The sequence below is a fragment of the Balaenoptera physalus genome (assembly GCF_965194825.1).
Source record: "Balaenoptera physalus genome assembly, chromosome: X".
Taxonomy (NCBI): Eukaryota; Metazoa; Chordata; class Mammalia; order Artiodactyla; family Balaenopteridae; genus Balaenoptera; species Balaenoptera physalus.
In genome coordinates this window covers 54,531,103-54,555,848 of record NC_138903.1, presented here as the reverse complement: position 1 = coordinate 54,555,848, position 24,746 = coordinate 54,531,103, and the positions used below count along the sequence as shown (strand labels likewise).

Sequence of the window (24,746 nt, the reverse complement as noted above, 5' to 3'; positions counted from 1 at the left end):
TTCAGTGGGTTGTGTAGGCTTCCTGGTGGAGGGGACTGGTGCCTGTTTTCTGGTGCATGAGGCTGGATCTTCTCTTTCTGGTGGGCAGGACTGCATTCGGTGGTTTGTTTTTGTGTGTCTGCTACCTTATTATGATTTTACGCAGCCTCTCTGCTAATGGGTGGGTTTGTGTTCCTCTCTTGTTAGTTGTTGGAATCTGGTGTCAAGCACTGAAGCTTGCTGGTTATTGAGTGGAACTGGGTCTTAGTGTTGAGATGGAGCTATCTGGGAGAGCTTTTGCCGTTTGATATTACGTGGAGCTGAGAGGTCTCTGGCTGATCAATGTCCTGAACTCGGCTCTCCCACCTCAGAGGCACAGGCCTGAAACCCGGCCGGAGCACCAAGATCCTGTCATCCACATGGCTCAAAAGAAAAGGGAGAAAAAAAGAAAGAAAGAAAGAAAGAAAGAAAAAATAAATAAAATAAAGTTATTAAAATAAAAAATAAACAAATTATTAAAAATTTAAAAAAAGTAATAAGAAAAGAAAAAGAGAGAAAGAAGAGAGCATCCAAACCAAAAAACAAATCCACCAATGATAGTATACTCTAAATACTAAACTAAGATAAACATAAAACCAGAAACAAATTAGATGCAGAAAGCAAACCCAAAGTCTACAGTTGCTCCCAAAATCCACCACCTCAATTTTGGGATGATTAGTTGTCTATTCAGGTATTCCACAGATGCAGGGTACATCAAGTTGATTGTGGCGATTTAATCCACTGCTCCTGGAGCTGCTGGGAGAAATTTCCCTTTCTCCTCCTTTTTCCCACAGCTCCTGGGGTTCAGCTTTGGATTTGGCCCCACCTCTGTGTGTAGGTCACCTGAGGGCGTCTGTTCTTCGTTCAGACTGGACAGGGGTAAAGTAGTAGCTGATTAGGTGGCTCTGGCTCACTCAGGCCAGGGGGAGGAAGGGGTATATAATGTGGGGTGGGCCTTCAGCAGCAGAGGCCGATGTGACATTGCAGCAGCCTGAGGTGCACCGTTTGTTCTCCCGGGGAAGTTTTCCTTGGATCACAAGACCCTGGCAGTGGCAGGCTGCGCAGGCTCCTGGGAGGGGAAGTGTGTATTGTGACCTGTGCTTGCACACAGGCTTCTTGGTGGCTCAGCAGCAACCTTAGCGTTTCATGCCTGTCTTGGTGTCTGCGCTGATAGTCATGGCTCATGTCCGTCTCTGGAGCTCATTTAGGTGGTGCTCTGAATCCCCTCCCCTCGTGCACCCGGAAACAATGGTCTCTTGCCTCGTAGGCAGTTCCAGACATTTTCCTGGACTCCCTCCCTGTTAGCTGTGGTGCATTAGCCCCCTTCAGGCTGTCTTCACACAGCCAAACCCAGTCCTCTCCCTGGGATCTGAACTCCAAAGCCGGAGCCTCAGCTCCCATCTCCCACCCGTCCCAGTGGGTGAGCAGACAAGCCTCTCAGGCTGGTGAGTGCTGGTTGGCACCGATCCTCGGTGTGGGAATCTCTCTGCTTTGCCCTCTGCATCCCTACTGCTGCATTCTCCTCTGTGGCTCCGAAGCTTCCCACCCCCTCCACCTTCGTCTCTGCCAGTGAAGGAGCTTCCTAGTGTGTGGAAACTTTTCCTCCTTCACAGCTCCCTCCCTGTGGTGCAGGTTCTGTCCCTATGCTTTTGTCTCTGTTTTTTCTCTCTTTTTTTGCCCTACCCTGGTACATGGGGAGTTTCTTGCCTTTTGGGAAGTCTGAGGTCTTCTGCCAGCATTCAGTAGGTATTCTGTAGGAGTTGTTCCACATGTAGATGTATTTCTGATGTATTTGTGGGGGGCAAGGTGATATCCAAGTCATACTCCTTCACCATCTTGAAGGTCTACCTTCCTTACTGATCTTAATCATTTCTAGGTTTTGACTTAAAGTGAGAGACATGCTTCTCTTCCTTTTATTTGAACACTAGAAGCCATTGTAGTGTTGTTAATTGGCCTATTTTCAATACTGTTGTGTGTCAGGGAATAGGGAGGCCCCAAGGAGAGGGAGAGAGAAGGGGAATGGCCGTTTGGTGGAGTAGTGAGAACACAGACAACATTTATTGATTGAGTTCACTGTCTTGTATGGGCACGGTTAATGTCATCCCCAAACAATTATAATAGAAGCATCAAAGATCACTGATTACACATCACCATAACAAATATAATAATAATGAAAGGTTTGAAACATTGTGAGAATTAGCAAAATATGACACGGAGACAAGAAATGAGCAAATCCTTTTGGAAAAATGGCACAGATAGAATTGTTCGACACAAGTTTGCCACAAACCTTCAATTTGTATAAAACTAAATATCTGCAAAGAGCAATAAAATGAAACACATTTTAAAAAGGTATGCCTGTATCTATTTATTTAGCCTCCTTTTCTTCTATTTCCCTCCCTTAATATATGCAAGCATTCTAATATGATTAATGTTATATTTATATTTGAATATGTCCTTTTTTAAAAACATCTTTATTGGAGTATAATTGCTATACAATGGTGTGTTAGTTTCTGCTTTATAACAAAGTGAATCAGTTATACATATACATATGTTCCCATATCTCTTCCCTCTTGTATCTCCCTCCCTTCCACCCTCCCTATCCCACCCCTCTAGGTGGTCAAAAAGCACCGAGCTGATCTCCCTGTGCTATGCGGCTGCTTCCCAGTAGCTATGTATTTTACATTTGGTAGTGTATATATGTCCATGCCACTGTCTCACATTGTCCCAGCTTACCCTTCCCCCTCACCGTATCCTCAAGTCCATTCTCTAGTAGGTCTGTGTCATTATTCCCGTCTTGCCCCTAGGTTCTTCAGGACCTTTTTTTTTTTAAATTCCATATATGTGTGTTAGAATATGGTATATCTTTTTCTCTTTCTGACTTACTTCCCTCTGTATGACAGACTCTAGGTCCATCCACCTCACTACAAATAATTCAATTCCGTTTCTTTTTATGGCTGAGTAATATTCCATTGTATATATGTACCACATCTTCTTTAGCCATTCATCTGTTGATGGACACTTAGGTTGTTTCCATGTCCTGGCTATTGTAAATAGAGCTGCAATGAACATTTTGCTACATGACTCTTTTTGAATTATGGTTTTCTCAGGGTATATGCCCAGTAGTGGGATTGCTGCGTCGTATGGTAGTTCTATTTTTAGTTTTTTAAGGAACCTCCATACTGTTCTCCATAGTGCCTGTATCAATTTACATTCCCACCAGCAGTGCAGGAGGGTTCCCTTTTCTTCACACCCTCTCCAGCATTTATTGTTTGTAGATTTTTTGATGATGGCCATTCTGACCGGTGTGAGATGATATCTCATTGTAGTTTTGATTTGCATTTCTCTAATGATTAATGATGTTGAGCATTCTTTCATGTGTTTGTTGGCAATCTGTATATCTTCTTTGGAGAAATGTCTATTTAGGTCTTCTGCCCATTTTTGGATTGAGTTGTTTGTTTTTTTGATATTATGCTGCATGAGCTGCTTGTAAATTTTGGAGAATAATCCTTCGTCAGTTGCTTCATTTGCAAATATTTTCTCCCATTCTGAGGGTTGTCTTTTCACCTTGTGTATGGTTTCCTTTGCTGTGCAAAAGCTTTTACGTTTCATTAGGTCCTGTTTGTTTATATTTATTTTTATTTACATTTTTTCTATGAGGTGGGTCAAGAAGGATCTTGCTGTGATTTATGTCATAGAGGGTTCTGCCTATGTTTTCCTCTAAGAGTTTGGTAGTGTCTGGCCTTACATTTATGTATTTAATACATTTTGAGTTTATTTTTGTGTATGGTGTTAAGGAGTGTTCTAATTTGATTCTTTTACATGTAGCTGTCCTATTTTCCCAGCACCGCTTATTGAAGAGGCTGTCTTTTCTCCACTGTATATTCTTGCCTCCTTTATCAAAGATAAGGTGACCATATGTGCGTGGGTTTATCTCTGGGCTTTCTATCCTGTTCTATTGATCTATATTTCTATTTTTGTGCCAGTACCATACTGGCTTGATTGCTGTAGCTTTGTAGTATAGTCTGAAGTCAGGGAGCCTGATTCATCGAGCTCCATGTTTCTTTCTCAAGATTGCTTTGGCTATCCGGAGTCTTTTGTTTTTCCATGCAAATTGTGAAATTTTTTGTTCTAGTCCTGTGAAAAATGCCAGCGGTAGTTTGATGTAAAACTACAGGCCAATATCACTGCTGAATATAGATGCAAAAATCCTCAACAAAATACTAGCAAACAGAATCCAACAACACATTAAAAGGATCATACACCATGATCAAGTGGGGTTTATCCCAGGAATGCAAGGATTCTTCAATATATGCAAATCAATCAATGTGATACACCATATTAACAAATAGAAGGAGAAAAACCACATGATCATCTCAATAGATGCAGAGAAAGCTTTCGACAAAATTCAACACCCATGTATGATAAAATACCCTCCAGAAAGTAGGCATAGAGGGAACTTTCCTCAACATAATAAAGGCCATATATGAAAAGCGCACAGCCAACATCGTCCTCAATGGTGAAAAACTGAAACCATTTCTACTAAGATCAGGAAGAAGACAAGGTTGCCCACTCTCACCACTATTATTCAACATAGTTTTGGAACTTTTAGCCACAGCAATCAGAGAAGAAAAAGAAATAAAAGCAATCCAAATTGGGAAAGGGGTAAAGCTGTCACTGTTTGCAGATGACATGATACTATACATACAGAATCCTAAAGTTGCTACCAGAAAACTACTAGAGCTAATCAATGAATTTGGTAAAGTACCAGGATACAGAATTAAGGCACAGAAATTTCTTGTATTCCTATACACTAATGATGAAAAATCTGAAAGTGAAATTAAGAAAACACTCCCATTTACCATTGCAACAAAAAGAATAAAATACCTAGGAATAAACCTACATATGGAGACAAAAGACCTGTATGCAGAAAATTATAAGACAGTGATGAAAGAAATTAAACATGATACAAATAGATGGAGAGATATACCATGTTCTTGGTTTGGAAAAATCAACATTGTGAAAATGACTATACTACCCAACGCAATCTACAGATTCAATGAATATGTCCTTTAAAACATGATGGTTGTTTCATATGTATGAATTTTTAATTTATGTAACTAGTGATATCTTCAGTATATCATTCTGTTTCTTACTTTTTCACTAAGCTGTGTATTTCTTGGATCTATTCATGTTGCTATGTGTACCTCCAACCCATTGCTTCTAATACCTGCTTAATGCTCCACCACATCTGACCTATCCATTCTCCCAGTGATGGAATTGTTCATTCTTGTATATGTTCTCTTTAGGATCTATATGAAAATTTCTTTGGGCTCATTTTCAGCAATAGCATTTCTGGGTCATAGAGTGTACTTTTTTATGTGTACTTTGCTTATGTAGTACCAGATTTCCCTCCTAAGTAGTCTCAATCTGTCTATACCCCCTCGCCCCCTGCCAGTTTTAGTAGATGAGGGTTCTTTTATCCCCACATCCCTACCAACACTTGGCATTTTCTAGCCTTCCAGTTTTTGCCAGTCTTACAGACTTAAAGCAATATCTTTTGGTTTTAATTTTCATTTATGTGATTACCAATATTTTGAGTGTCTCTTCACAGTTGTATGCTTATTGGATTTCCTATTATGTAACTTGCCTTTTTCTTATGTTTTTGCCTATTTTTCTATTACAGCCTCTGTCTTTTTCTCATTGAGTTACAGGAGTCCTTTATATTGTCTAGATAATAATCTCTTGTTTGGTTTTTTATTTTATTTTATTTTATTAATTTTTTTATATAGCAGGTCCTTATTAGTCATCAATATTATACACATCAGTGTATACATGTCAATCCAAATAGCACAATTCATCACACCCCCACCCCCACCCCTCTGCCGCTTTCCCCCCTTGGTGTCCATATGTTTGTTCTCTACATCTGTGTCTCAATTTCTGCCCTGCAAACCGGTTCATCTGTACCAGTTTCCTAGGTTCCACATACATGCGTTAATATATGATATTTGTTTTTCTCTTTCTGACTTACTTCACTCTGTATGACAGTCTCTAGATCCATCCACGTCTCAACAAATGACCCAATTTCGTTCCTTTTTATGGCTGAGTAATATTCCATTGTATATATGTACCACATCTTCTTTATCCATTCGTCTGTCAATGGGCATTTAGGTTGCTTCCATGACCTGGCTACTGTAAATAGTGCTGCAATGAACATTGGGGTGCATGTGTATTTTTTAATTATGGTTTTCTCTGGGTATATGCCCAGTAGTGGGATTGCTGGATCATATGGTAATTCTATTTTTAGTTTTTTAAGGAACCTCCATACTGTTCTCCATAGTGGCTGTATCAATTTACATTCCCACCAACAGTGCAAGAGGGTTCCCTTTTCTCCACACCCCCTCCAACATTTCTTGTTTATAGATTTTCTGATGATGCCTATTCTAACTGGTGTGAGGTGATACCTCATTGTAGTTTCGATTTGCATTTCTCTAATAATTAGTGATGATGAGCAGCTTTTCATGTGCTTCTTGGCCACCTGTATGTCTTCCTTGGAGAAATGTCTATTTAGGTCTTCTGCCCATTTTTGGACTGGGTTGTTTGTTTTCTTAATATTGAGCTGCATGAGCTGTTTATATATTTTGGAGACTAATCCTTTGCCCATTGATTCATTTGCAAATATTTTCTCCCATTCTGAGGGTTGTCTTTTCGTCTTGTTTATGGTTTCCTTTGTTGTGCAGAAGCTTTTAAGTTTCATTAGGTCCCATTTGTTTATGTTTGTTTTTATTTCCATTACTCTAGGAGGTGGATCAAAAAAGATCCTGCTGTGATTTATGTCACAGAGTGTTCTTCCTATATTTTCCTCTAAGAGTTTTATAGTGTCCAGTCTTACATTTAGGTCTCGAATCCATTTTGAGTTTATTTTTGTGTATGGTGTTAGGGAATGTTCTAATTTCATTCTTTTACATGTAGCTGTCCAGTTTTCCCAGCACCACTTATTGAAGAGACTGTCTTTTCTCCATTGCATATCTTTGCCTCCTTTGTCATAGATTAGTTGACCATAACTGCATGGGTTTATCTCTGGGCTTTCTATCTTGTTCCATTGATCTATGTTTCTGTTTTTGTGCCAGTACCATATTGTCTTGATTATTGTAGCTTTGTAGTATAGTCTGAAGTCAAGGAGTCTGATTCCTCCAGCTCCGTATTTTTCCCTCAAGACTGCTTTGGCTATTCGGGGTCTTTTGTGTCTCCATACAAATTTTAAGATTTTTTGTTCTAGTTCCGTAAAATATGCCATTGGTAATTTGATAGGGATTGCATTGAATCTGTAGATTGCTTTGGGTGGTATAGTCATTTTCACAATGTTGATTCTTCCAATCCAAGAACATGGTATATTTCTCCATCTGTTGGTATCACCTTTAATTTCTTTCACCAGTGTCTTATAGTTTTCTGCATACAGGTCTTTTGTCTCCCTAGGTAAGTTTATTCCTAAGTATTTTATTCTTTTTCTTGCAATGGTAAATGGGAGTGTTTCCATAATTTCTCTTTCATATTTTTCATCATTAGTGTATAGGAATGCAAGAGATTTCTGTGCATTAATTTTGTATCCTGCAACTTTAGCAAATTCATTGATTAGCTCTAGTAGTTTTCTAGTGGCATCTTTAGGATTCTCTATGTATAGTATCATGTCATCTGCAAACAGTGACAGTTTTACTTCTTCTTTTCCAATTTGTATTCCTTTTATTTCTTTTTCTTCTCTGATTGCTGTGGCTAGGACTTCCAAAACCATGTTGAATAATAGTGGTGAGAGTGGACATCCTTGTCTCATTCCTGATCTTAGAGGAAATGCTTTCAGTTTTTCACCATTGAGAATGATGTTTGCTGTGGGTTTGTCATATATGGCCTTTATTATGTTGAGGTAGGTTCCCTCTATGCCCACTTTCTGGAGCATTATTATCATAAGTCGGTGTTGAATTTTGTCAAAAGCTTTTTCTGCATCTATTGAGATGATCATATGGTTTTTATTCTTCAATTTGTTAGTATGGTTTTTCACATTGATTGATTTACGTATATTGAAGAATCCTTGCATCCCTGGGATAAATCCCACTTCATCATGATGTATGATCTTTTTAATGTTTTGTTGGAGTCTGTTTGCTAGTATTTTGTTGAGGATTTTTGCATCTATATTCATCAGTGATATTGGTCTATAATTTTCTTTTTTTGTAGTATCTTTGTCTGGTTTTGGTATCAGGGTGATGGTGGCCTCGTAGAATGAGTTTGGCAGTGTTCCTTCCTCTGCAATTTTTTGGAAGAGTTTGAGAAGGATGGGTGTTAGCTCTTCTCTAAATGTTTGATAGAATTCACCTGTGAAGCCATCTGGTCCTGGGCTTTTGTTTGTTGGCAGATTTTTAATCACAGTTTCAATTTCATTCCTTTTGATTGCTCTGTTCATATTTTCTGTTTCTTCCTTCTTCAGTCTTAGAAGGTTATACCTTTCTAAGAATTAGTCCATTTCTTCCAGGTTGTCCATTTTATTGGCATAGAGTTGTTTGTAGTAGTCTCTTAGGATGCTTCGTATTTCTGCAGTGTCTGTTGTAACTTCTCCTTTTGCATTTCTAATTTTATTGATTTGAGTTCTCTCCCTCTTTTTCTTGATGAGTCTGGCTAATGGTTTATCAATTTTGTTTATCTTCTTAAAGAACCAGCTTTTAGTTTTATTGATCTTTGTTATTGTTTTCTTTGTTTCTATTTCATTTATTTCTGCTCTGATCTTTATGATTTCTTTCCTTCTGCTAACTTTGGGTTTTGTTTGTTCTTCTTTCTCTGGATCCTTTAGGTGTAAGGATAGATTGTTTATTTGAGATTTTTCTTTTTTCTTGAGGTAGGCTTGTATAGCTATAAACCTCCCTCTTAGAACTGCTTTTGCTGCATCCCATAGGTTTTGGATCGTCGTGTTTTCATTGTGATTTGTCTCCAGGTTTTTTTTTGATTTCCTCTTTGATTTCTTCATTAATCTCTTGGTTATTTAGTAACGTATTGTTTAGCCTCCACGTGTTTGTGTTTTTTACATATTTTACCCTGTAGTTCATTTCTAATCTCATAGCGTTGTGGTCAGAAAAGATGCTTGATATGATTTCAATATTCTGAAATTTACTTTGGCTTGATTTGTGACCCATGGTATGATCTATCCTGGAGAATGTTCCATGCGCACTTGAGAAGAAAGTGTAATCTGCTGTTTTTGCATGGAATGTTCTATAAATATCAATTTAATCTATTTGGTCTATTGTGTCATTTAAAGCTTCTGTTCCCTTATTTATTTTCATTTTCGATGATCTGTCCATTGGTGTAAGTGAGGTGTTATAGTCCCCCACTATTTTTGTGTTATTGTCAATTTCCTCTTTCATAGCTTTTAGGAGTTGCCTTATGTATTGAGGTGCCCCTATGTTGGGTGCATATATATTTATAATTTTTATATCTTCTTCTTGGATTGATCCGTTGATCATTATGTAGTGTCCTTCCTTGTCTCTTGTAACATTCTTTATTTTAAAGTCTATTTTATCTGATATGAGTATTCCTACTCCAGCTTTCTTTTGATTTCAATTTGCATGGAATATCTTTTTCCACTCCCTCACTTTTAGTCTGTATGTGTCCCTAGATCTGAAGTGGGTCTCTTGTAAACAGCATATATAGGGGTCTTGTTTTTGTATCCATTCAGCAAGCCTGTGTCTTTTGGTTGGAGCATTTAATCCATTCACGTTTAAGGTCATTATCAATATGTATGTTCCTATGACCATTTTCTTAATTGTTTTGGGTTTGTTTTTGTAGGTCCTTTTCTTCTCTTGTGTTTCCCACTTAGAGAAGTTCCTGTAGTATTTGTTGCAGAGCTGCTTTGGTGGTGCTGAACTCTCTCAGCTTTTGCTTGTCTGTAAAGCTTTTGATTTCTCCCATCAAATCTGAATGAGATCCTTTCTGGGTCGAGTAATCTTGGTTGTAGATTCTTCCCTTTCATCACTTTGAGTATATCATGCCACTCCCTTCTGACTTGTAGAGTTTCTGCTGAGAAATCACTTGTTAACCTTATGGGAGTTCCCTTATATATTATTTGTTGTTTTTCCCTTGCTGCTTTCAATAATTTTTCTTTGTCTTTAATTTTTGCCAATTTGATTACTATGTGTCTCGGTGTGTTTCTCCTTGGGTTTATCCTGTATGGGACTCTCTGCGCTTCCTGGACTTGGGTGGCTATTTCCTTTCACATGTTAGGGAACTTCTTGCCTATAATCTCTTCAAATATTTTCTCGGGTTCTTTCTCTCTCTCTTCTCCTTCTGGGACCCCTATAATGCGAATGTTGTTGCATTTAATGTTGTCCCAGAGGTCTCTTAGGCTGTCTTCATTTCTTTTCATTCTTTTTTCTTTATTCTGTTCCACAGCAGTGAATTCCACCATTCTGTCTTCCAGGTCACTTATTCGTTCTTCTGCCTCAGTTATTCTGCTATTGATTCCTTCTAGTGTAGTTTTCATTTCAGTTATTGTATTGTTCATCTCTGTTTATTTGTTCTTTAATTTTTCTAGGTTTTTGTTAAACATTTCTTGCATCTTCTCGGTCTTTGCCTCCATTCTTTTTCCGAGGTCCTGGATCATCTTCACTATCATTATTCTGAATTCTTTTTCTGGAAGGTTGCCTATCTTCACTTCATTTACTTGTTTTTCTGGGGTTCTATCTTGTTCCTTCATCTGGTACATAGCTATATGTCTTTTCATCTCTTCTATATTTCTGTGAATGTGTTTTTTGTTCCACAGGCTGCAGGATTGTAGTTTTTCTTCCTTCTGCTGTGTGCCCTCTGGTGGATGAGGCTATCTAAGAGGCTTGTGCAAGTTTCCTGATGGGAGGGACTGGTAGTGGGTAGAGGTGACTGTTGCTCTGGTGGGCATAGCTCAGTAAAACTTTAATCTGGTTGACTGCTGATGGGTGGGGCTGGGTTCCCTCCCTGTTGGTCGTTTGGCCTGAGGCAATCCAACACTGTAGCCTCCCCGGGCTCTTTGGTGTGGCTAATGGTGGACTCTGGGAGGGCTCACACCAAGGAGTACTTCCCACAACTTCTGCTGCCAGTGTCCTTGTCCCCACGGTGAGCCACAGCCACCCCTGCCTCTGCACAAGACCCTCCAACACTAGCAGGTAGGTCTGTTTCAGTCTCCCCTGGGGTCACTGCTCCTTCCCCTGGGTCCCGATGCACACAGTACTTTGTGTGTGCCCTCCAAGAGTGGAGTCTCTGTTTCCCCCAGTCCTGTCGAAGTCCTGCACTCAAATCCCACTAGACTTCAAAGTCTGATTCTCTAGGAATTCTTCCTCCCATTGCCGGACCTCCAGGTTGGGAAGACTGACGTGGGGCTCAGAACCTTCACTCCAGCAGGTGGACTTCTGTGGTATAAGTGTTCTCCAGTCTGTGAGTCACCCACCCATCAGTTGTGGGATTTGATTTTACTGTGATTGTGCCCCTCCCACCGTCTCATTGTGGCTTCTCCTTTATCTTTGGATGTGGGGTATCTTTTTTTGGTGTGTTCCAGTGTCTTCCTGTTGATGATTGTCCAGCAGCTAGTTGTGATTCTGGTGTTCTTACAAGAGGGAGTGAGAGCATGTCCTTCTACTCCACCATCTTGGTTCCTCCCTAATAATCTCTTGTTAATTTCAGACATTTTATATATTTTCTTCCTTTCTGTTATTAAGTTTTGAAGTCTTTTCCTGTCTCTAGACCCAAGGTATTTTGCATTTTTTCTAGTAATTTTATAGTTTTTCTTCTTACATATAGATATATCTAGATTCCAGTTTTGTATATGGTGTTACAGGGATCTAGTTTTATTTTTCTCCATGTATTCATACAGTTTCCCCAACACATTTAGTAAGTACTTTTATCTTTTGTTCATAATTTGTAGTGCCACATTTATCCTATATGAAGCACCCATTCATACATGAGTCTGTCTTTGAGCTATGGTCCTTTATCAGTGGTCTATTTGTCTATTCTTACACTAGTACTTCAGGCTTTTTTTTTTTTTTTTACCCCATGGCTTTGGGTATGTCTTAATATCTAGTAGAGCAAATCTTCCCTTCTTCACTGTTCTCTTTTAAGATTTATTTAGCTACTTATGGGATATAGTCTTCTACTTAAATTTAGAATACATTTGTGGAAAATCCACTTTGAAATTTAATTGTAGTTGCATTAAATTTATAGATTAATTTGGGGGATAATTGCCAACTTTACAAAATTAAGTTGTCCCATCCAAGACCATGGATGTCTCTTCATTTCTTTAAGTTATCTTCAGTTTTCTTATTAGAGTTTTAAAGCTTTCTCTGTAAAAGTCTCATATATGCTTGGTTAAGCTAATTCCTGGATTCAACATGGTGTTTGTTGCCACTGTGAATGGTATTTTCTTAATGGTTATTGCTGGTTTAGAGAAACACTTGAGTTTCGTAGGTTGATATTTTATCTTGCAACCTTGCTGAATTCCTCTGATTTAAGTTCTAATAGTTTGTTGATTCTTTTGTTTTTTTCTTGGTAGAAGATCTTCTATTATCTTTTTATTGGGAAAATTATCTTCCCAGTAAATTGCGCCGGATATAGCACTTCACTTCCAATCCTTTCATGTCTTAATTTTCCCCCTGTTTTTTCTTATTGTATTGGCTAGGATATCTAAAAGAGTAGCAGTGATAGATGGGTCCAGTTTGTCTTTTTTGTGATTTTAAATTAATGCATTTAGTTTCTCCATTACACATGACATTCTTTGTAGGCTCTTGATATATAATCTTTACCAAGTTAAGGATGTTTACTTCTGTTCCTAATTCACTAAGAGCTATCATAAATAGAAGTGAACTCAAAAGTATTTTTCTCTATTAATTGAGATAAAGCATTTGATTTTTCTCTTTTAATCTGTTAATGTGATGTTTTCCATTGAAGTTTTTCAATGTTGAACTATCTTTGCTTTCTTGAGTTAAATTTACTTGATCAAATGTATTTTTAAAAATATACTGTTGATTCACTAAATAATTTTTATTTGGATTTTTTTGCATCTACATTTCTTAAGTGAAATGGATATAAATTTTCATTTCTTATAGTTGTCTATTTGGTTTTAGAATCAAGATTACGCTAGCCTCATACATAAAATAGACTGTCATTCTTTTTCTAATAACTGGAATCAATTGGATAAGGTAGTCTGTTTCTTGGAAGTTTGGTAGAATTCACTAATAAGTCATCCTGAGGTATTTTCCTTGGAATTTTTTCACTTCATGTAGGTTTTTCAATTTATTAGCATATTGTTCATAATACTCTTATTTAAAGAAATTTGTTACATTGTTTTCCCTTTTTCATTCTGTAGCTTGTGTATCTGCCTCTTTTCCCTTTTTTTCCTGATCAGTCTTGTCAAAGATCTATTAACCTTTAGGAATGAAATTGGGTCATTTGTAGAGACGTGGATGGACTTAGAGAGTGTAATACAGAGTGAAGTAAGTCAGAAAGAGAAAAGCAAATATCATTTAATGATGCATATATGTGGAATCTAGAAAAATGGTATAGATGATCTTATTTGCAAAGCAGAAATAGAGACACAGACGTAGAGAACAAATGTATGGATCCCAAGGGGGAAAGGGGTGCAGTGGGAGGAATTGGGAGACTGGGATTTACACATATACATTATTGATACTATGTATAAAATAGACAACTGTTGGGAACATACTCTATAGCACAGGGAACTCTACCTAAATGGGAGGGAAGTCCAAAAGGGAGGGGATATCTGTATGTGTATGGCTGATTCATTTTGTTGTGCAGTGGAGGCTAACACAACATTGTAAAGCAACCATATTCCAATAAAAATTAATTTAAAAAGATCTATTAACCTTTTAAAATAATTAAATTCTAGTTTTGTTCATCTTTTCTGTTGGTTTTTTTGGTGTGTGTGTGTATGTGGGGGGGCAATTCTCTGCTTCTTAATTTCTGTCCTTTGTCTTCCTTGTTTCTCTGTTCTTTTGCTTTCTTCATTGCATTGAATGCTTAACTAGTTTATCAACGTTTCATCTTTAATGATAAGTTTACTTAAAGGTATACATTTCCTTCTTAGTTCTGCTTTAGCTGTGCCCCACAAATTTTCATTTGTTGTGTTTTTATTACTATTCACTTCTAAATATTTATTAATTTTATTTATGATTTCCTTTTAACCCAAGGTTAATTTAATAGTATGCTATTTTGTTTCCAAACATATGCTAACTTTGCCTATTATTTTGTTATTAATTTCTAATGTCATTGTGTCATGGTTGGAGAATGTAGACTGTGTGATATTGAACCTTTAGAATTTATTGAGGCTTCCTTTACAGCCATTATCATGATGTCTTTTTAGAAATGTTCTATTAGTTGTCTTGAATGACTTTATGTTCTTTATTTGTTGGATATAGAGTTCTCTGTATGTCTAATAGCTTGAACTTTGTAGTTGTACTGTGCAAGTATACTGTATCTCTATTCATTTTTGTTTTTTATTTTTGTGTGCTTGATCTATCAATTCCTAACTAAAGTGTTAAAGTATCCAAGTGTTTCTTTTCTCTCTGCAGTTCTGCTACAAGCAAGTACATCAAGCAAGATGTATTTTGAAACTGTCTTGTAAGATGCATATATATTTATGATCAATATATCTTCTTGTCCTGTTGTTCTTTGTCTCTTGATTCTATTTTGTCAGATATTAAATCTACTCAAGCTTTGTTCATATTTGTCTAGTATATCTTTTCTATCTTTTTATTTTCAACTTATTTACATCTCTTTATTTTAGGTATATATCTTCTAGACTGAATATTGTTGAGTATTTGTTTTAATTCAGTCTCTAAGTCTGTCTTTTAACTGGTAAGTTTAATTTGTGTACATTTGTTATTTCTCTTATATTGGGACTTATTCCTGGCATTTAATTTTATACTTTCCATTTATGGTACTCTTTTTGGGGTTTTTTTGTTTGCTTCTTTTTTTTTTCTTTCCTACTTTCCACTGGATAGATCAAGTTTTCTCCTGCTTTTTAGAAAGTTATATACTCTATTTTCTTGCCCTTTAACTTAAGATCTAATCTCACGTTATTTACACCTATTGATTTTTCCACATACAGTAACTGCCACTTCCCTCTAACAAGATTAGTACCTCAGCAGGCTCTTATGTCCTATTTATCTTCCACACACATCTACCCCATCATAGTAACATCATCTAGAATTTTAATCCTTCTAAGAATCCACGTTTCCCTCTCACTTTTATAGTTTCTTCAGGGCTGATTTTGGAAAAGGAAACACAGATCATACCAGTTTGCCACTTTGACAGGACCTAGAAAGCCTCAAAGAAATTTTATAGCAAATTAACAGCATTTATCTTGCTGTGAATTACACCACTTTAATCACAGGTGGTGAGTTGATAACTTAATCTGTATTTTTCTCCCCCCTCATATAACAGGTAGAAAACGTGAAATTACTGGATCGTTATGTAGGTAAGAAACCAGCTAATGGGAGTCTATATCTTACTGCAACCCACCTGATCTATGTGGAGGCTTCTGGTGCAGCCCGAAAAGAGACATGGGTATGTTCATGAGCAGAAATATCAAAGGGTCTGGAAGAGTTGTGTATACATGCTTTCTAACATGGTTAAATTTCAGTTAACAGTTAAATTGCTGTAAAACCTTTTCTTCAAAGAATCTATTCTGGGGGAGGGTCTTTTCAGAGATTGAATCATATGATTTCTCGTCCCTCAAGTTGTTGACTATAGTCATCTTAAGCTACATGGGACTTTTCCTCAATATTTTTAGGTAAAGTAGTCTCTGCTCATTTTCTGAGCCTACTTGGTAAGCATCCCGAAGTAATTTAAAGCCTTGCTACCTATAAAGTGTGGTCCAAAAACCAAGAACATCTGTATCACCTGGGAGCTTATTAAAAATGCAGAATCTCAGGCCTCAGATTTTAAATTTCTAAAGTGCTCTCAGGTGATGCTGGTGGCTCATGGACTACATTTTGAGTATCAATAATTTTGACCAACACTCTGACCTAAGACAGGGTGGTGTGTGTGTGGGGGGGGGGTGTGTGTGTGGGTGTGTGTGTGTATGTGTGTGTGTTTTGTTATACCTTTAAACAATGTTGTCTAATTAGTTTAGCACCGCTAATGTTACTTTATGCCTACCTCATCCTAAAGTAGGACCATTTAATCTTAATCATTAGTCAGACTTATGCTTAGCCCTCTGTAACAAGTAAAACATGCTTCTGGTATATGGCATAGCATAGTGATTAAGATCACAGACTCTAGAGCCAGTCTGCTCAGGGTGAAATCCCAGCTTCAACATTTACTACCTTTGTAACCTTGGGCAAGTTATTTAACTTCTCTGAGGCTCACTTCCCTCATCTCTAAAATAGAGGAAATAATACCTGGTTATGGAATAAAAAAGTTAATGTTGTAAATGCTTAAACTGGTGTTTGGCACATGATAGATATGATTATATAAGTATAAAATGAATTAAACAGAATATACATTTGAAAGAAGCATTTTAATACTTCCTTTTTAAAAACACTGTGAGCTTTCCCCATATGACATTGTATCTTGTTCACTTTGTTATGATGAAAGGAATGAGAAAAGAGGAATCAGGAGAGTTGGTTCTAGCTAGACTCAGTTGTGCACTAACTGGCTATATGACCTTGGGTAAGTGACTCTTGCTCTCTGGGCTTCAGTTTCCTCATACGTAAAATGAGGTTGTTAGATTATATAATTAGTAAGGACTCTTCCATTTCTAACAGTTTGGGAACCAGTTCTTTAGTACTGTGCCATGAGCCTTTCCCCTTTCTACCTGCATTTACAGACAGCACATGTCTCCAGATTTGTTTCTACTGGGTATTATTTCAAACCTAATGGACTAGATTGGGAAGGGAGAACTTATGTAAATTATTTCTATATGTCAAAGGAGGCATATTTACCCAATTAGTACTATTAATGAAGCTCTTTCCATCCTTAGTCTGCTTCACTTTCTGCCTCTTTCCAATTCACCAGTTTTTGCCCGGCACCTGATCTCGATGATCACTGTTTTACTACCCAAACACAGGTCTCCCATATTGATCAACAGGCCTTTGATTTTCTTGAAATTTGATACATTAATTCCTGTTACATTATCAATAGTTTTTATGACCCTTCAAAACTGCCATAACAGGAATTGAGTTTGACAGAATAGTTAAGACAGAAATTAAGATGGAAAATTCCTTCTCAGAATATGTGAATAGTCCCTACATCTACCCCATTCTTAGATGATGGATATGATTGAAAGATTTCCAGGAAGAGATTTCTTTTCCAAATAAATGGGGACTGGGGCATAGACTGTGTGAGATGGAGGAAAAGAAAAGACAATGATGATCGGAAGGCCATTCCAGGCACAGGACAGGGAGTCCAGAGAATGAAAAGAGTACATTCAGGCTCTAGTTGTAGGAAACATCAGAGACACAGATAGGAGGAGAACATCAAAGACTAAAATGTAAAACCATGATTCCATGTCTTTTTGAAATTATAAAGAGAGACTTGTATTATTTGTATACAGTTTCTTGTACCGGTTCCCTTTCCATGCATTTCTGTTTTGCTGGCATCAGCATGAGCAGGAATCATGAGACTAAAAATTTAATAATCCTTCATTTTTAAAAAAATCAGAATTATTAACCTGTACTCCCATGGGAAACAACTTTATTAACTGCAGTACAGTGCTTATGTATAGTTCCTTTAGTCCTTAGTCTTATAGTCTCTACTCATTCCCTTAGTCACTTAGGTAAAAATTTCCCCCATTTCATTCTTTGCTTCACTGTCACTAGAGTCTAAAATGTGGACGATAAATTTTCCCTGTAATATTTCTAGTTAAATCCTAATTCCAGGACTAGAGTTTAGAATTTCTAGAGAAATAACCCTGAACAAAGTTAGACTGCCATGGTTCAAATCCTGTTTGTGCCACTTTTTGGCTGTGTGGCCTCTGATGAAGACTTCACTTCTCAGAGCTTTGGTTTCTTCATTCCTGAAATGGGATGATTATACGTCAAAGTGTTGTTACAGGGATTAAATAGTTAATGATCATGGACTACCTCATGAGCAGTAAAGCACAATACCAATTATTAATCATTTTAATTAGTAATTTGGTAGAAAAAAAGGAAGTTCTATTTTCCTGACAATCATTCTACTATGATTTTTAAACTCCACCACAGCATGCTAGAAGCCATTTGTTCTGAGCCAGTTCATCACAATTGCCCCGTGAATCTCTTAACCTTATATCCCTAAGGAGAGGGAAGTTTTATAATATTGTAATTTGCTTTTCATTGCTTTACCACTATTTACTTCTGTTTAAAAGAAACCCAGTTGTACCTTACAAAGGATGGTTGTAGACTGTAGATGTGATCACATCTCTGGCCATGCTGTTACCGTTACTGAGAGTCAGACACACTGAGAGTGATAGATCTAGTGCATGTCTGTGAATTATTTTGGTTCTTTTCTGTTTTGTAGATTGCACTGCATCATATTGCCACTGTGGAGAAGTTGTCCATCACTAGCCTGGGTTGTCCCCTGATCCTCCGCTGTAAGAACTTCCAGGTGGCCCACTTTGTTTTAGAATCTGACGTTGTGTGCCATGAGGTTTACATTTCACTGTTAAAACTTTCTCAGCCAGGTAGTTATGATAGTATTTTTATCTAAAACCATTGTAATTTTTTCTCCCAGAATGGCATAATGGAAAGATCATTGGTTATGGAGTTAAATAGAGCAGAGTTTGAATCTGGGTTTTGCCTCTTACAGCTCCATGGTATTTGGACAAGATACATAACCTTTGAACTCAGCTTCCTCACCTGTAAAAATAATGATAGTATAAGCTCCCTGTGGTGGTTGTTTTGAGGTTTAAATGCATGTGTGCATTTTTACTCTGTACTTGGTATATAGTAGATGTTTAACAGCTGTTATTTCCTTCTCTTTCCCTCTTTACTCTTAAGTATCAACTTGTAAATTTTTCAACACTTCAGGAAGTAAGACTGCTTTGGAGCAAAATTTGTTTACTGTTGTCCTGCAAGCTTTATGTTTGGCCTATTGTTCCTACCCCTACTTTTAGTTCCAACTAGCAAACTAGGGACGTTTATCAGAGTCCTTAATGCAGTTATCCCTGCTTCCTCCAGCCTCACCCTCTCATCTTCCAGCCCCAACTCCAGGTTGCTAACCCATCAGCTTCCTCTGATTTTAGTCTGTGGACTAATGTCCTAGTCTGTGGATTAAAATTACATTTCCCTCCCCATTTTCTTCTACCCTTTCCCTAGAATAATTTCTTAGAATTTGCTGGTGCTCTATTGACAGAGGCTATCTGTTAGCTGGCCCAACACTTTGTAAAAGGCTCTGGAAGACTCCATCCATCTCTGGAAAAGTTACTGCCACATAAGTTGGTCAAATGAGTTATTGATTACATGTTGAACTTTGTGAAGGGAGGAAGTGGGGTTGACCAGAAGAAGAGAAGAAATGGCCATTTATCAGCCAGAAACAGGTATTGACCTGACGAGTAGAATGCAAGAACACTGTTAATGTTTTGCAGTATGTTACAACAAACAGTGCAATTGGGACATTGAAGTTCAGTTAAAAACTTATGGTAAGGACCACTTTCTTAGGATGTGAAACCTGGAAGCTTGAGTTCAGTCCATTATCCAGCAATTCACAGGAAACCAGGCAGAATGTTCCTGCTTTGTATTGGGATCATATAAATTTAAATATTTTTAAAAGAAGACTCTGAAGCAATATTTCAGTTCTTATGCCTTGTATACAAATAAAGGCAACCTTGTACACAAACTATTGTCCTTTTCAGGGGCTGTTGACAAACATTCCCTTAGAGAGAAGAAAATCTAGGCTTTTTTGCACTATTTGGTATTAAGTTTCACTCATTATTACTTTGTTTTCATGCCTATCTTTCTTCTCTAGCATTACATGAAGATCTGTATGCTTTTTCTTACAATCCCAAATCCTCAAAAGAGATGAGGGAAAATGGATGGAAGCTGATTGACCCAATATCAGACTTTGGACGTATGGGACTTCCTAACAGGTACTGGACCATAACAGACGCCAACAGAAACTATGAGGTAATTTTTTCATTGTTGCTTTCTTTTGGTTCATTTAATTAAAACAGAAGAATACCAGCAAATTTTTAAGAAAAGGGAAAAAACAGCTCATGATCTCTCCTTTTCATTCAACATTCAGCAATTCAACAAGCTTTTTTTAAATAACTAGTGCACTCAAAACACCGAGTCAGAGTTCTCATAGTCTAAAGCATAGGGTGCTATGGGAGCATAGATGAAGAATATGGAATTCAGACTGGGAAGCCAGAAACAGCCTTATGCTTTGGGTAATAGCCTGGAGAAGGAATTCTATCCTAACCTACACAGAGAGAGAAGGAAAGAGGTCAGTAAGTGAACTCAGATCATGAAAGGCTTCATGGCTAGATTGAGGAATTTGAACATTATCCTGAAGAGAGCAATCACAAGAGTATTTATTTTAAGCTAGAAAGGACTGTAAGTATATTTTTATTTTAGAAAGATGACTTTGGTTTTGGTATGGAGAATTGGTTTGCTGGAACTAAGAATGCAGGAGAGTGATATGAGAAGTGATGAGAACCTGAACTAAGGCAATGACTGTGGATGGAGAGGAGGAGATGGTTTTAAGAGATATTTAGGTGGTAGAATTAAAAGAACCTGGTGACACATTAATGTGGTTGGGAGAAAGAGGGAGAAGTTTAGTATGCATCCCAGGTTTCCTGGTTTCTGGCTTAGGTGACCCAAGTGGTTATGGATATGTTAGCAAGATAAGGAGCACAAGGAGAAGGACAGACAGTGTCTTCAGTTTTAGACTTGAATTCAAGGTGATTAAAAACATATCAGGTATTTGTTATCAAGCATTTGAGTCTAGGTCTCAAGAAAGAGCCCTGAGCCAAATATAGAAGCTTGGGAATGTGTTGGGGGTTCCCAAGACCATCCCTCAAGCACATTGATTCACTAGGAGGACTCGCAGGACCTGGCATATAGTCATACTTGTGACTGTGATTTATTACAGTGAAAGGATAGAAAGCAAAATCAGCAAAGGGAAAAGGGGTGAAGTCTGGAGAAAACCAGGCACAAACTTCAGAGCCCTCTCCCAGGGGAGTCACATAGGATGTGCTTTAACTCCTCTAGCAACAAATTGTGACAACATGTGAAAAACGTTTTTTATTAGAGAAGCTCATTGGAGAATCAGTGCCAGGATTTTTATTGGGGGTTGGTCACATAAGCACTCTGCCTGGTGTATACCAAAGTTCTAGATGCTCACAAGGAAAGCAAGTATTTAGCATAAACCACATTGTTTGTACAGTTTAGGCACAGTGAGTCACTCTTATCAGTTAGGGAATGGAGGGAACCTTTCCAAAATTCAAGCTCACAGGCATCAGCCAAGGGGCAACCTTGCAAGTTGGCCTTTCCAAGGACAGCAGTCAGGCCTGCTATGATAACTTTTCTGCATAGGGTGTTTAAGTGGTATTTCTGAACTGTTGGATCTTCATTTCCAGCTTTTTACTATCATAAAAAGACAGTAAATTTAATGACTTTCTGGTATTTCAGTTTTGTTTTCTTTTTAACATCTTTATTGGAGTATAATTGCTTTACAATGGTGTGTTAGTTTCTGCTTTATAACAAAGTGAATCAGCTATACGTATACATATATCCCCATATCTCCCCCCTCTTGCATCTCCCTTCCATTCTCCCTATACCACCCCTCTAGGTGGTCACAAAGCACGAGCTGATCTCCCTGTGCTATGCGGCTGCTTCCAACATAGCACATGTATGCTATGTGAAATCAATGTAATCAAATGTAATCAATTTTACATTTGGGAGTATATGTAAGTCCATGCCACTCTCTCACTTCGTCCCAGCTTAACCTTCACCCTCCCTGTGTCCTCAAGTCCATTCTCTACATCTGTGTCTTTATTCCTGTCCTGCCCCTAGGTTCTTCAGAACCTTCTTTTTTTTTTGATTCCATAAATATGTGTTAGCATACGGTATTTGTTTTTTTCTTTCTGGCTTACTTCACTCTGTATGACAGACTCTAGGTCCTTCCACCTCACTACAAAAAACTCAATTTCATTTCTTTTTATGGCTGAGTAATATTCCATTGTATATATGTGCCACATCTTCTGTGTCCATTCATCTGTTGATGGACACTTAGGTTGCTTCCGTGTCTGGGCTATTGTAAATAGAGCTGCAGTGAACATTGTGGTACATGACTCTTTTTGAATTAAGGGTTTCTCAGGGTATATGCTCAGTAGAGGGATTGCTGCATCGTATGGTAGTTCTATTTTTAGTTTTTTAAGGAACCTCCACACTGTTCTCCATAGTGGCTGTATCAATTTGCATTCCCACCAACAGTGCAAGAGGGTTCCCTTTTCTCCACACCCTCTCCAGCATTTATTGTTTGTAGATTTTTTGATGATGGCCATTCTGACTGGTGTGAGGGGATGCCTCATTACAGTTTTGATTTGCATTACTCTAACGATTAGTGATGTTGAGCATCCTTTCATGTGTTTGTTGGCAATCTGTATATCTTCTTTAGGAAATGTCTGTTTAGGTCTTCTGCCCATTTTTGGATTGGGTTGTTTGTTTGTTTAATATTGAGCTGCATGAGCTGCTTATATATTTTGCAGATTAATCCTTTGTCAGTTGCTCCGTTTGCAAATATTTTCTCCCATTCTGAGGGTTGTCTTTTCGTCTTGTTTATGGATTCCTTTGCTGTGCAAAAGCTTTTAAGTTTCATTAGGTCCCGTTTGTTTATTTTTGTTTCTAATTCCATTTCTTTAGGAGGTGGATCAAAAAGGATGTTGCTGTGATTTATGTCATAGAGTATTCTGCCTGTGTTTTACTGTAAGAGTTTTATAGTGTCTGGACTTACATTTAGGTATTTAATGTATTTTGAGTTTATTTTTGTGTATGGTGTCACGGAGTGTTCTAATTTCATTCTTTTACACGTAGCTGTCCAGTTTTCCGAGCACAACATATTGAAGAGACTGTCTTTTCTCCTTTGTATATTCATGCCTCCTTTATCAAAGATAAGGTGACCAAATGTGGGTGGGTTTATCTCTGGGTTTTCTATCCTGTTCCATTGATCTCTATTTCTTTTCTTCTGCCAGTACCATACTGTCTTGATTACTGTAGCTTTGTAGTATAGTCTGAAGCCAGGGAGCCTGATTCCTTCAGCTCCATTTTTCTTTCCCAAGATTGCTTTGGCTGTTCAGGGTCTTTTGTGTTTCCATACAAATTGTGAAATTATTTGTTCTAGTTCTGTGAAAAATGCCATTGGTAGTTTGATGGGGATTGCAATGAATTTGTAGATTGCTTTGGGTAGTATAGTCATTTTCACAATGTTGATTCTTCCAATCCAAGAACATGGTATATCTCTCCATCTGTATCATCTTTAAGTTCTTTCATCAGTATCTTATAGTTTTCTGCATACAGGTCTTTTGTCTCCTTAGGTAGGTTTATTCCTAGGTATTTTATTTTTTTTGTTGCAGTGGTAAAGGGGAGTGTTTCCTTAATTTCTCTTCAGTTTGTTCATCATTAGTGTATAGGAATGCAAGAGATTTCTGTGCATTAATTTTGTATCCTGCTACTTTATCAAATCCATTGATTAGCTCTAGTAGTTTTCTGGTGGCATCTTTAGGATTCTCTATGTATAGTATCATGTCATCTGCAAACAGTGACAGTTTTAATTCTTTTCCGATTTGAACTCCTTTTACTTATTTTTCTTCTCTAAATTGCTGTGGCTAAAACTTCCAAAACTATATTGAATAATAGTGGTGAGAGTGGGCAAACTTGTATTGTTCATGATCTTAGTGGAAATGGTTTCAGTTTCACCATTGAGAACAATGTTGGCTGTGGGTTTGTCATATATGGCCTTTATTATGTTGAGGTTAAATTCCCTTTATGTCTACTTTCTGGAGGCCTTTTATCATAAATGGGTGTTGAATTTTGTCAAAAGCTTTTTCTGAATCTATTGAAATGATCATATGGTTTTTAGCCTTCAGTTTGTTAATATGGTATATCACATTGATTTATTTGCATATACTGAAGAATCCTTGCATTCCTGGTATAAACCCCACTTGATCATTGTGTATGATCCTTTTAATGTGCTGTTGGATTCTGTTTGCTAGTATTTTGTTGAGGATTTTTGCATCTGTGTTCATCAGTGATATTGGCTTGTAGTTTTCTTTCTTTGTGACATCTTTGTCTGGTTTTGGTATCAGGGTGATGGTGGCCTCATAGAATGAGTTTGGGAGTGTTCCTCCCTCTGTTATATTTTGGAAGATTTTGAGAAGGATAGGTGTTAGTTCTTCTCTAAATGCTTGATATAATTCGCCTGTGAAGCCATCAGGTTGTGGGCTTTTGTTTGTTGGAAGATTTTTAATCACAGTCTCAATTTCAGTGCTTTTGATTCATCTGTTTATATTTTCTGTTTCTTCCTGGTTCAGTATCAGAAGGTTGTGCTTTTCTAAGAATTTTTCCATTTCTTCCAGGTTGTGCATTTTATTGGCATATAGTTGCTTGTAGTAATTTCTCATGATCCTTTGTATTTCTGCAGTGTCAGTTGTTCCTTTTTTTTCATTTGTAATTCTGTTGATTTGAGTCTTCTCACTCTTTTTCTTGATGAGTCTGGCTAATGGTTTATCAATT

At 37.5% G+C, this 24,746-nt stretch overlaps 1 protein-coding gene across 7 annotated transcripts in view; it reads left to right on the top strand.

The window, feature by feature from the left end:
- The window catches only part of MTMR8 (myotubularin related protein 8), a 223,727-nt gene that overhangs the window by 41,610 nt on the left and 157,371 nt on the right, over nt 1-24,746 (top strand). For 5 of the 7 annotated variants that reach the window (XR_014258437.1, XM_082444952.1, XM_082444956.1 and 2 more), the window contains exons 2-4: nt 15,478-15,600; nt 18,535-18,697; nt 19,981-20,138. Coding sequence is in view for 6 of the 7 variants with exons in the window: in XM_082444952.1 (XP_082301078.1) it covers nt 15,478-15,600; nt 18,535-18,697; nt 19,981-20,138 (444 nt within the window). In the remaining variant the exon portion in view is untranslated. Of the gene's footprint in view, nt 1-15,477; nt 15,601-18,534; nt 20,139-24,746 lie in introns of all 7 variants that reach the window. The other 2 variants (XM_082444953.1, XM_082444954.1) reach the window with 2 other exon arrangements.